This window comes from Myxine glutinosa, chromosome 12 (genome assembly GCF_964187855.1).
Source record: "Myxine glutinosa chromosome 12, kmMyxGlut1.1, whole genome shotgun sequence".
Taxonomy (NCBI): domain Eukaryota; kingdom Metazoa; phylum Chordata; class Myxini; order Myxiniformes; family Myxinidae; genus Myxine; species Myxine glutinosa.
The window spans coordinates 98,826,387-98,839,795 of record NC_136272.1 but is presented as its reverse complement, the minus strand read 5'-3'; the positions used below and the strand labels follow the sequence as shown (position 1 = coordinate 98,839,795).

The 13,409-nt window shown below is 45.4% G+C and overlaps 1 protein-coding gene across 1 annotated transcript in view; it reads left to right on the top strand.

Annotated features, from left to right (window-relative positions):
- The first annotated feature begins 310 nt into the window (after positions 1-310).
- LOC137437215 (short transient receptor potential channel 7-like) overlaps positions 311-13,409 on the top strand; it is a 91,494-nt gene continuing 78,395 nt past the window's right edge. Inside the window, exon 1 of the mRNA XM_078766287.1 lies at positions 311-657. Within this exon, the coding sequence (XP_078622413.1) occupies positions 311-657 (347 nt within the window). The remainder of the gene's footprint in view (positions 658-13,409) is intronic.

The window sequence follows — 13,409 nt, the reverse complement described above, 5'->3', positions numbered from 1 at the left end:
ATAATGATAATTCAACTATCTTTGGATCCATCTACATTACATTATTTATGCCACTTCTTATGGATTATAGTTTCCACAAAACTCCGAGTTGCAGTGATATTTCTATTAAACTAGTGGTAAACTAGGTATTTCACAAAGAAGAGATTGCTGGGTTCAAATGTGTGATGCTGGGTTCAAATGTCAAAGGTCCATTGGGTATCGACCAAAAGTACAAAGGGAACATTATTTGGACCATATAGTTTGTATAAGTTACCTTCTGTAGTTGTTGTGAAAGACGTTTAACTCAATTTGACTTCCTTTTTGAAGGACCATGGCATCGAGTCAGCAGACTAGCCGACGTCGGACCACAATGGGCAGCCGAGAGAAAGGGAGGCGTCAAGCAAACCGCGGACCGACCTACATGTTCAGCGACCGCGCGGCGAGTCTGACCGCTGAGGAAGAGCGGCTGTTGGATGCAGCCGAGTACGGAAACATACCCGTAGTCCGAAAGATGCTGGATGAATCCCGGACTGTCAATGTCAACTGCGTGGACTATATGGGCCAGAACGCCTTGCAGCTGGCTGTGGGGAACGAGCATCTTGAGGTGACGGAACTTCTCCTTAAAAGGGAGAATTTGTCGCGGGTTGGAGACGCACTCCTTTTGGCTATCAGCAAGGGGTGAGTGCGTGGTACGATACACTTCTTCAAAAACAACTGCAGTACCGGTATATTACTTGCTGACAATGTTGGTCTTCTTTCATGGTTTGACTGAACATGTGATTCTCGCTGAACAGTTACACAACTAACTATCAGAAACTATCAGATGATAAGATATAACTATCAGAGAGATAGATATAACTATCAGATGTTTTATAGGTTTATAACCCTCGCCAGAAAAGAGGGTATTGCATTTGGGTCATTTTTTGTCTGCTTGTTTATCCGCACAGCCCACATTGGGTCCGATTGACGATAAATTTTCACCATAGAAGCTCCTCCTCCTGTACAATTTATAAATGGTCATTATGACGTCATAGGTCACGTGGTACGGGCGCCATCTTGGAAAAAGTGAAAAAAATTGCACCTCTATCTCCGAAACTGCTCCATGGAGAAAAAATAAATAAACATGGCTCCTTGTAAGGTACTCCCAATGGGAACAACATATATTCATGATGATGTCATTGGTGCCTGAATTTTGACGTCATAATTATATGAGTAGAACGCTTGATCCGATCAGTTTGAAATTTCCTGAGTGCGATCTACACAAAAATTGTATGGGAGATTTAAATTGATGATGTAATCAGTCACGTCTGCTGGGACAGCCATATTGGATTGAACATAAATCTACATCGTCAGTAAACCACACAAACACAGCACAACCCATAAAATACACCACACAAACATGTCCTGGCAAGGTTCTGTAATCTCTGATTGCTCTTTCTTGTTTTACTTTGCAAAGGTACTCGAGTTAAAATCACACTAAATGCATGACGTCATACATTTTATATTTTTACTGGGTGGAAACATATTTCTTGTACTTATTTATTACGAGGTGCAACATAAGGATCCATCTACCATACTTGCATACGCAAAAGGTTGTGCCGTATTTATCCCTCGCCAACCATTCCACATCTCCCTTCGCCATTCACACTCTCGGTTCTACCATTACAATTTTCTTCCCTTTCTAAAACCTCCATTTCCTTCTAACCTATCCCTTTTCCCTTCATTCTTCCCCAACTCTCCAACCCTCCCTTTTCATCCTTTCTTTTAGTCTTTTTATTTCTCTATTTTCTCTCCACTCCACAGGTAGGTAAATTATGTGGTGCCAATACAAAATATGGAAACAAACAACCACTCAACTTAAACCAAAGTATTGTTGTGTTTTTGGGGTAGGGATGAAATACCTTAGTAGAGATAGAATCGTGTAGGTTTAGAATGCTCCGAGTGTCGCGAAGAAGAATAACCCACCTCGATGTAAATAAAGTTAGGCCAACTGTCCGGGTAAGTTCATATATGTGTCTCCATATGAGGGGTGGAGCTATGCTAATTAGGTGGGGCTTAAGGATAACCCCCAGTGTGTAATTGCCCTTTGATTTTTCCCTTCATTGTTATTGCATCACAAAGGGTAGCCACAATAACTACAACGATCGCACTGTAAATGGACTTATTCGCTCACAATGCCGCCAGGGTAAACCAACACCCAGCACATTTGCCGATCGGCACGCAAGCCCCGCCTCACAGCCTTCGACGTCATCCAAACATTCCCGAAGAGAGATTAGACTCTGCCTCCCTGACATATCGTGGCGGGGAGGCCACGCTCCGGCCTTCATGATTGAGTAGTGCTCGGAGATTGGACAGAGAGTGTGACGTGACCGTGGAACATTCGGGAGAAGGCAAAAAGATGCGTCTCGCCATATTTCTCTCTCTCTCTCTCTCTCTCTCTCTCTCTCTCTCTCTCTCTCTCTCTCTCTCTCTCTCTCTCTCTCTCTCTCTCTCGTTCTGGTTCTTGTCGTCAGTGGACGCTGTGCTTTCTGGTGCACTGGTGAGGAGACATGTCGGGGCTTTGGGACTTTTTGCAATGTGGAAGGAGGAGGTGTTGGTTGATGGTGGTGCCCTGCGGAGAAGGAGGGGTCGCGAGTGAAAGAAAGACGGATCCTGCCTGCTTGTCTCACGCTGGCGGCTGGTGCGATTCCACGCCATTTTGTGTGTTTCCCACGCGGTGGTTCGAAGAGATGACCAGCAACCTTACCAGCCATTTGGGTACACAAAGCTGAGTTTGGCCGATTATAAAAAAAGGTTTTATTTTTACTTTCATTTTCCCCTTGTTTGTATATGAGTCTGAGTGGAGGGTCCCTCATTTAGGAATTTTAGTTTACCTCACCTTTCATGGTTACTTGCATTTATTTTCATTAAATCATTATTTGTTGAATTTTACTTTACTTGTGTTGTGGATTTTGCTGTCCCGTCTCTGTGTCGGTGGGGATCGGATAACCCCTGCATGTGTTCCCGATCAGGTAAGACCTCAAACCTTCCTGCGTGTGTCACTACCACCAAGTTTGGGTATACGCCTCGGAGTTGAAGCTCGTTTTGGCCATTCGTCCTCTTGGGCTCTTAACCCTGGGGACATGATAGTATTTACATAACATAGCAATTATTGTAATCGAAGTTTCATGCAACGTAATATACAACACCACCAAAAAAAGATGGCGTCTAGTAGGGGAAGTTGCCCCATTTGGGAACGGTGGTGCGACATTCCTTCCTGTGTATCTACGTCCTCTTTGGCCTTTTTGTACTTTCCATTTTGCAATTACCAGCTTTAATTTGAACCAGAAAACCATCTAGTGCAGACGATCAGGATCCTGAACATATAACCAAGACCGAAGAGGTAATATAGGAATAACTAAGAAGGTGGGTCATGGCCTACTTTTTCTATTGGCAACTTGCTCTCAAATTAGAAAATGTATTCAATAATTGATTATTTTTGTGAATTAGGTATTATTGAAGACTGGCATGATAGCCTATAAGCCCTCCATAACCTGGCCCCCATCCTACCTGGCTGACCTCCTCTCCAGACACACTCCCACCCGCAACCTCCGCCTGCTGGTACCAACCTCCTGACCCCCTCCATCCGGACCAAATTCAGATCCTGGGGGGACAGGGCCTTCTCCATCGCTGCTCCCACCCTCTGGAACTCACTACCTCACACCATCAGAGACTCCTCCTCACTCACCACATTCAAAACATCACTAAAGACCCACCTGTTCAACACTGCATTCAACATTCAACCCACAGCATTTAACCCCTGACTATCTCTTCTCCTTCTCCCTCCTTTTGCTTTAAATATTTCCCTATTGATTCTTGTCTTTTTGCAATTGTGGTTTTCATGTATTGTTATGCATTATGTTTTCCACTCTGTCAAAGCGCCTTTGGGCTACTTGAAAAGCGCTATACAAAATAAATGAATTATTATTATTATTATTATAATTTTGTATGCACACTTGCATCTGAGAAGTTTAACATGGGTTCAAGTCCTGACCCAGCTATTAACTGTCATCCTAGTGTTTCACAGGCAGGGTGAGCGAGGCATTAATGTCTGTGCCACCCCCTTGGTTAGACGTTAACCTGGATGGTTTATATGGTTTACTAAGAGAGTCGTAGAGAATGGACAAGCCAGTTGGCATATGCGGTTTGAACCTGAGATCCCTGCATGCTGAGCCAGGCAGGGGTTCAGATGGGAACACGAACAGGCCAACCAGAATGTTTTGGGTTTCAACCTCTTGCTTTGGTAAGATGTCTCTCTGCTCATGGTGAAGTTTGAAACATTTCTCAATGAATTGTTAGGGGAAAACATCGCATATGTCTTGCAAATTTTTCAAAATGTAAAAAAAAAAAAACAACAACAAAAAAAGATTTGAAACTTTTAACTAATGTTGTACAAACAAACCTAAAGGACTCTTGAAAGAACATAACAATGCCATTTATAAGGAATCCAAACATGTGTCATTGTTTTCATCCAATTGCATGGAGCCTACATATTGGTTCACGAGTTATCAAGTGACCACTATATTCGTCATGTGTGTGCGTGTGTCTGTGTGTGTGTCTGTCTGTCCGCAGCATAACTACGCGATGATATCATTCGATCTTGATGAAACTTGGGTGGGAGGTTGATATCATGATCTAGTTGTGTCCTACCTAGAGTGGGCATATTGCGCCCATTGTGGGCGGAGCCACGCCCGAAAAAGATGTCTTTTTAGGGGGTAATCAAGTTCAAGCGACATCTTCTCCGATGGGTTTGGTGGAATCTGATAGGGGTTTCGATATTTGGTTAGGCCAATGTCATGTGTCTAACCCCACGGAGCCCGATTTTTCATATATATTATATTTTTTTTCATTCCATTTTTCACCGAATTTTCGGTATTGTGTAGCTAACTAACCTCATAACTGATTATACATTATTTTCTATCTCATTTCAAGGTCAGTAACCTTCGTTTTGCCATTTCCGGGCCTGCCTGTCCGGCCTGTTTCGGTTAAAGTCCGTCCTTTGTCATTGAATACCACTCGCTTCGTGAACCATCGTCGTCTCCTGACTTGTTATTAGTCCCCTACCGGTGTACACCGGAGGGGACTTCTATAGGTTTGCACTCCGTCCCTCCGTCTGTCCGTCTGTCCGTCTGTCCGTCTGTCCGTCTGTCAGTCTGTCAGTCCGTCATGCAAAGAACAGTTTTCCGGACTTTTTTTCTAAACTCTTAAGGCTAATGATTTCAAACTTGGTACATGGTGTCCTCATGATAAGTTACAGATCAAGGTCGAACTTCACGACGTTTCGATCATTTTTGACAAAGTTATGGCACTTTGAACTTTGGTAATTTCCCCAACAGTTTTCCAGACAACAGACTGCCGGTAGGGGGAGTACTTTCAAACTTCACCAAACTTCACCTTCACCACATCACCATTGCAGCGCAATACTCAGAATACTTGTTCTTATTATCATTGCAATAAACACCATTAATACCAAAACATGACAATTAACAAATCGAAGATTTTTTTTTTTTTAAGGAAGAAAGGTGCTTCCAACCAAAAAGTAAAACTAGATCTACTCCAAAAAGTAAAACTAGATAAGGCTCAAATGTGGCCAAAGGTTCGGAGATCTGGTTTTATTTTTTGGTTGGAAGAGCCTTTCTTCTTCAAAAATGTATAATCCCAACCTCCCCAATATGTGTGTGTATATATATATATATATATACATATATATATATATATATACATATATATATATATATATATATATATATATATATATATATATATATATATTATATATATATATATATACATACATATATATATATATACATATATATATAATATATATATATATAGATATATATATATATATATATAATATACATATACATATATATATATATACATATATATATATATATATATATATATATAGATATATATATATATATATATATATATATACATATACATATATATATATATATATATATATATATATATATATTATATATATATATATATATATATATATATATATATATATATATATATATATATATATATTAGTGTGGGGTTTTAGAACCCACACTTTTGTAAATAAATAATCACTCGTAAATAATGACATTAAAGGTTAAAGGTAGCACCCTTAGTTAGGCACAGCAACACGTCGGCCACCTTAGAAATTCCAGTTATTTCATTATTATGTGTTTTAGTTAAGGCCGTGTTTCCAATAGTTGAAAATGCGTTGCATCAATCAAATAAGGAGTAGGTCTCATTTCATTTCATCCATTTTGCGACCTCCCTCTCCAAGCGCCGCCGTTACGCGCCTTGCCAGCAGCGTTCGCTTCCTTAGCGCTCGCTCAAGCGCCGCCATTAACCATGCGGTCGGCCCGAGGAAAAAGGGGGCAGAACGCCAAGAACAAGGTGTGGGCCTGTCAACCAGCCATCAAAGGCGTGGCCGGTAAGCCCTCACCAGCCAACCAAGGCTGCCTGCCGGGTTTCGCCCACGGAACCGGAGCCTGGACGGAGTCGACTGGAGCCTGGACCATCTACCTGGACCTTCCACCCTACCAGCTACAATCCCCGTGTGAGTGCGTATGTTTGTCTGGGGTCATAAGTTAGGACTGTTTTTAAGACTGCCCTGTGTTCCTGGTTCTTCTTCTTCCTTTCTGTATATTTGTGAATAAATTACCTTGTTCTTTCTTCGTTTTTCCTAATCCGATCGCATCCGTCCTTTCTCTCATTTGAGTACCTGTGGCACGATTAGGAACCGCTACAATCGGGTTAGTCTTTGTTAACGGCCCGAGTCGCTGCTCGCTTTCGCTCGGCGTATCCACTAACGCTGCAGCTCGGGTGGGAGTTATCTCCTTGCTTTACGGCCGGTGGTAGTACTTAGGTAATTGGACTAAGACTCGACCAACAACCCTACTTACCACCGAACGGAATGTACGTTATAACTTCCCAGGACTCGGGAACGCCAGCTAAAAAGACAAGGGGATTAACCCCCCCCCCCCCCTTGATAGGGGGAGAGCGCCGACCCCCGAGATCCGTAACAATATACATATATATATATATATATATATATATACATATATATATATATATATATACACATATATATTTACCATATATATATATATATATGTGTGTGTGTGTGTGTATATATATATATATACACACAGGGTGGTCCAGAAACAATGGGCACATTTTGAAGAACGATACCTGCCACAAACAACGAGGTTTATTGTTGTTCTTTGGTGCAAAACAAAACATGATTACTCGTAAATGGATATGACCGCTTAAACATGTACAGGCATCACGTGATACGCAACAGGGTGAGGTATATCACGCGATATGGATCGGGGTGAGCTTCGCTCACTGTGCTGCACGCGTTTGTCTTTGCATCAGTTCAGTTCATTGTGAATTAGACGCTATCGTGAGACAGAAAATTCTCACTGTACGCTTGTATTCTGAATCTGGAAATCCGGCTGAAGTTCACAGACAACTTGTCAAAGAATGTGGCGCCAACGCAATTGACAGAAGAACGATCAGCATAATAAACAAGCAGTTTGATGAAACCGGCAGCATTCTTCCAAAACAGTCACCAGGTAGGCCTCGTACTGTTCGAACTGAGGAAAGCAGAGCGGTCATTCAACAACAACTCGACAGTAACACACCATTATCAAACGTCACCAACATAAGCCGATCATCGATTCAAAGAATACTAAAAGACCTTAATGCAAAACCATACATACCCAGATTAATTCACCAACTATCTGATGATGATTTTGACAGATGCGTTGAGGCATGTGAGACATTGATTGGGTTAATGGATATGGACAATGATTTGCAGAACAGGATATTGTGGTCAGATGAATCCAAGTTTACTTTATCTGGTTCTGTGATTCATCATAAGAGCGTGATATAGGCAGGAGACAACCCATGATTTACTGTTGAGCACAACGTTCAGTATCAAGCGAGTGTGTCCATCTGGGCAGGCATTTCTTCTGCAGGAATTGTTGGGCCAATATTTTTTGGAGAAAATGTGAATGCTGCAAATTACCTTCTAATGTTGGAGCAGCATGTATTTCCACTCAATGATGGCCAAATGTGGTTCATACCTGATGGTGCACCTGCTCATTATGCTGCCAGTGTACGCCAGGCCCTTGATTTGAACTTTACAGAATATGGATTGGCCATCGTGGTCCGGTTGAATGGCCGCCACAGTCTTAAGATTTAACAACACCCTGTGATTTCTTCCTTTGGGGTTTCCTCAAACACGAGAAATCTTACGATGCTTTAGATATTTTGAAACTATTCATTCATAATGAGGCTGCTGCCTTACCAACTGAAACATGCAGAATTGTGTGTCAGAGTGTTTCGTCACAGCTACAGCTGTACATAGACAATGAAGGAAAGCAGTTTGAACATTTGAACTGATCTGTTTCATGTATATTAGACTGATTCGACTGTTTAACGAGTAATCATGTTTTGTTTTGCATCAAAGAACAATAATAAACTTCGTTGTTTGCTGCAGGTATCGTTCTTCAACATGTGCCCAGGGTTTCTGGACCACTCTGTGTGTATATATATGTATATATATATATATATATATATATATATATATATATATATATATATATATATATATATATATTGTTGCGGATATGGGACTTGGCCTCAATATCCGCTTGTAAATACTCCCCTATTTCCCCAATACTCCCCAACTATCCCCAATCCCCCATTCCCTAGTCCCATTGTCTGTAAATAACACTCTGTAGAACCGACCTTCCCCTTTTTCCCCCATTAAATGTCGTGCCCAGGTCCACCGCATCTCACGTAGACAACTTTCGGACACCTTGCTAGTTATTCTTAGTCTATGTCAGTTAAGGACTCGTTTCCATTAATTCTGACTCTTCGTTGCACCAGAATGTGATTGTATGGCACCAGTAGTGAGTTTAGGACCTCCCCTTACCTCCTCCCATCTTCCCCATGAAACAACAACTACAACAACAACAACTACAACAACAACAACAACAACTACAACTACAACAACAGAGGAGATTGGGGGCGGCGCGGCGCGGGGAGTGTGCGTCCTCACTGCGGCGTGGTTAGCCGCCATTGCCCATGCGCTCCACGGGGTTACCACGAAGGGGCCGGCTGTCAGCTCCTCGTCAGGGGCGGAGCCGGTAACCCCCCCGCACCCAATAAGAAGGGCGGACCGATTCCATCTGGGGCGGAGCTAACTAGCCGAGGGCGTGTCACTCCCCGCCGGATATACGCAGCGACTTACCGGACGTGACGTCAGATGCGCCCCCAGCTTGGAGAAAGAAAGTCACCTTCGAGCGCTGAGTGAGACCTCCCGCATCTCTGGACCGGAGCGGGTCGATTCTGTCCTTGAGCCAAGAGTGCACCTTGAGCCATCGACTACCCGCTTTCCTTGCCATCAATCCCCGTGTGAGTCAGTTTTGTCCCGTTTATCTGTCGTCTGTCGGGGCTAATATAAGACTGTGTCTAAGTGCCTATCTTCCTATGCTGTCTCTCTCATCCCTGTAATCTGACCTTCCGCAATATTATAACCTCCTCCGGAGGTCTTGAGAACTGAACCCTTGGTGTCGTGTCATTTTAACCCAGCCGTTGTGTCCTTTTCCTCAATTGATTTAGCGTAGCGCGACTCGGCAACGTTCGAGTATAATCGGGTAAACGTGCAGACGCGGTCATACCAAACCGCTCGGTAAACCAACATCCACAACCGCGTCTGTAACAATTGGTGTCAGGAGTGGGATTCGAACCTGGGACTAAATTTATTAGGCCCAAATTTTGGAACACCAATTGTACCACTAGGGTAACAATTGGTGTTGGGAGGTAGAATTCGATCCGGAGCGCGTTTCCCGCGCTCGAAATTATAACGGCGAAATTTGATTTTGTTTTACGAAAATAAAAACCCGAATTTTGAAAGTCGCGCTATGGCGGATCAAGACAGCTGGGTTCCGGGAGAGGAGAGTGAGGCAGGGTCGGTCCAGGACCAAATTGAGGGACGTGAGGAGAGCGAAGCAGCGAGGGTAGCAGACGCACAAAATGGCGCCTCGCTGGTCACGGCGACCGCGCCCGCGACCGTGGCAGCGCCCCTGGTGGACTCGAACCTTTTCCTCCTGCAAATGAGGGCCCTTATGGAACAAATGGGGAACCGGATGGATGCTCAGAGTGAGCGATTGGAGGGCCAAATGGGGGTAATGGGAAACCAAATGGGGGTAATGGGGAACCGGATGGATGCTCAGAGTGAGCGATTGGAGGGCCAAATGGGGGTAATGGGAAACCAAATGGGGGTAATGAGGGAAGAAGCGAGGGGTACCGGTGAGGGGTTAGACAATAATTTTAAGGGATTAGACGAGAAATTTGGGAAATTAGACAATAGATTAGGGGAAATACAGGAGGGGTTAATGGGGGTAGAAAACAGAATGGCCGCTCAAGAGAATCAAATGGAAGGGATGCAAAAGGGGTTAGAGGGGTTAGAAAACAGGATGGAAGGCAAATTGAGGGACATGAGGGACCAAGCGGAAAGGGAAGTTAAACAAATGGGGCAGCAGATAGAGGGGGTCAGAATGGGGGTAGAAACCAAACTGGATGCTCACAGGGAGGAAATGGAGCAGATGAGGGTGGCATCTGGGCAGGAGATGCAAGTGATGGGAGAGGAGATCAGAAGAGGTGTGAGTGAGGAGGTCGGAGGGGGCGCGAAGAGGTGTGTTGGTGAGGTGTGCGACCAACGAATGTGTGCCAAAGTGTTCGGTGGTCAGGTGTGTGACCAAGTCGGCGAGCGGAATGAGTGTACCGAGGTGTGTAAGGAAAGGTACGAGGAGAATGGGAACAGCTGCATGTATGAGCAAGAAAGGGGTAGCGTATGCATGTAAGCGTCCAGGTGAAGCGTCGACGGTAACCGGTTTAGCGGTTAGGGCGACTTATAGCCGAATCGGGCCCTCGGTGCGTGCCGGGCTTCGCGTGCCGCGAGAACCAGCGGGGATCCGAGCCACGGCGGGTTCGAAAGGACCGCCGTGCGCGATCCACGCTGGGCCTCGCGTGGAACGGCCGCGTCCGGGCTCCACTAGGCGGAGCGGGCAGCTGGATAGGAAGGGTCGTTATGGCGACCACGTTTTGTTGAGACGTGCCGGCAGGTCGAGATCGGGACATTGGATGGCTCCACGCCGAGGTGGTGCGTGGGATCTCGGCCCGGGTAAGCCCCCGCCCCTGCCCCGAATGCGGGACGCATCCAGCCGCCGGCACAAAAGAATCCGCGTTCATTGCTCGGCTGTACGAAGCCGGGCTGTAGACGTGAATTGGCGCACCGAGAGGATGTAATAAGTAGACGGGTGATGGTAATAGTGATAGTGAATTGATACGAAATTTCGAAAGGTGGGTAGAATTGGCAGTAAATGGAAAATTTTTGAATTGGTTGGAATCTGGACGAACAAAATTGATAGTGAGAGACCCCCGATGTGGAGGGATGGCAAATCCACCATCCCTCATAGATGGGGCAAATGCGCAATAGTTTATGGGGTGGCTATGACAACCGAGCCAGGGAGGGCTTGGATAATTGTAGGGATCTAGCGAAGATGACATTAGGTAACGTTAAGATTAGTTAGTGACTGATACCTGTAGTGGGGACGCAGGTAGATTAGTGTGGATTATAATGACGTGGGAGCGCAATAGTTTAAAGGGACGACTGGGAAGCGCAAGTTTCAGAGGGGAGTAGTTAGCTGAGATGATGCCGTGTGTGTGAGGATTGAACAGGTGAGAATGGAACAGGTGTGATTGCACAGGTGTGCAACTGAACAGGTGTGTGGAGCAGTGTATGAGGGAGTAGTGGTGATTGCGTGTTGTGTTGACCAAATGGTCCAGGAAGAAAGGAGGGTGCAGGTGGCACCAGGTATGATTGCACAGGTGTGCAACGACAGGTGAATGAAGAACAGGTGTATGTGGCTGTGTGGAATAAATGGTAGTGTGGAATATCTGGAGTATTGGAATGGATGGTCGTGGAGCGAGAATGGTGGAAATTGTGGAGTGGAGTGGATGGTGCGAAGGTGTGAATGGGGGAAGAGTGGACCCCCATCACGGATACCCGGGGCGGGTAGTGTAAGTGTTAGGTAGAGGGTACAGGTAAATTGTGGTTGGATATTGGCATCTGTGGTGCGGGTGACAGAATGGTATTTGGATGGGTGCATTAGTGTTGTGGAAATGGCTGGGCGTGTAGCCTGTTACTGTGTGTAGTTGTTTGGGCGCTCCACCACTGTGAGGATGTCGGCCAGGTGAGGCCGCAGGTGGGCTCTGGGAGCCGGTAGTAGTTGTTGTGGATGGGGCCCGAGGATCCGGAGGACGGACCCGGGTAGCCCAGTGCCAGAGGGCACCATGGGGTGACAGAGCCAGGAGAGGGGCTGTCCCCAGTTAGTTAGGTTAGGGTGAGGAGCTAGGTAAGCTCGGGTGGCAACTACAGTGGTGGAGGTGTGCAGGTGGGTAGACCTGTTGGGAGAGCTAGACGTCGCAGCCCAGAAATTGTGCGAGGGCACCGGGAGATGAATCGGGGGAGTGAGACCCCAAATTGAAAAGCACCACAGTTTGCTCAATGGGAATTGGTTTTTAGAACCCATAGTGTAAGAGGGCCAATGGTTTGGCCGGAGAAAGACCCCGGGTAGTGTAAAGTTGTTAAAGTCATTTAGGAAATAGTTAGGATTGATGAACCTGTCGCACCATACGCAGCCACTTGCCTGTGGTGATTAATGATGACTCCACACCTGTGTTTTCTTTGTTTTGTGTTGCAGGAAATGAGAATTGCTGTGAGGATTTGTGAGACGCATCACGACGTGGATGAGACATTGGGGTGATTCCATCTCTCCCTCCCTAGGAGGGATTGATGTTGAGTTGGCGATGGCAAATTTTGATGAGAGTTGAAAATGGCAAATTTGATTGGTTAGGAGGGAGAGAAGACGAATTTGGTTTATGGGATGAACGGGGAAGACAGTAGGGATGTTTGTTGATTTGTAAAATAGATGTTTATGGGTAGTGTTGTGTTTTGTGGATACAGTAAGGGGTAAGGGAGGGGCCATGTAGGTTACCTGGTGGGGGGGGGGGGGGCGTACGGTAGGAACGTACCTGTCTCACCTGGTTCCCATGTGCCCCCAGTGTGCATTACCTTGCATTGCGTGCACTTTTGCGCCCTTACCACCTTACTCACTTGTCTGCTTCTTTTGTCTCCCACCTCCGAGGATCTGGCTTTGGGGCAGAGAGAGAGGAGAGAGAGAGGTGCTGGCTACGCAGTTGTGGGCCTGCACTTTCGCTGCTTGCTGCCTGGATCGATACACCATATGGACCGCAATTTTGGTGGCCACCCACAATGGACCGCAGTTCTTTTGCGGCCA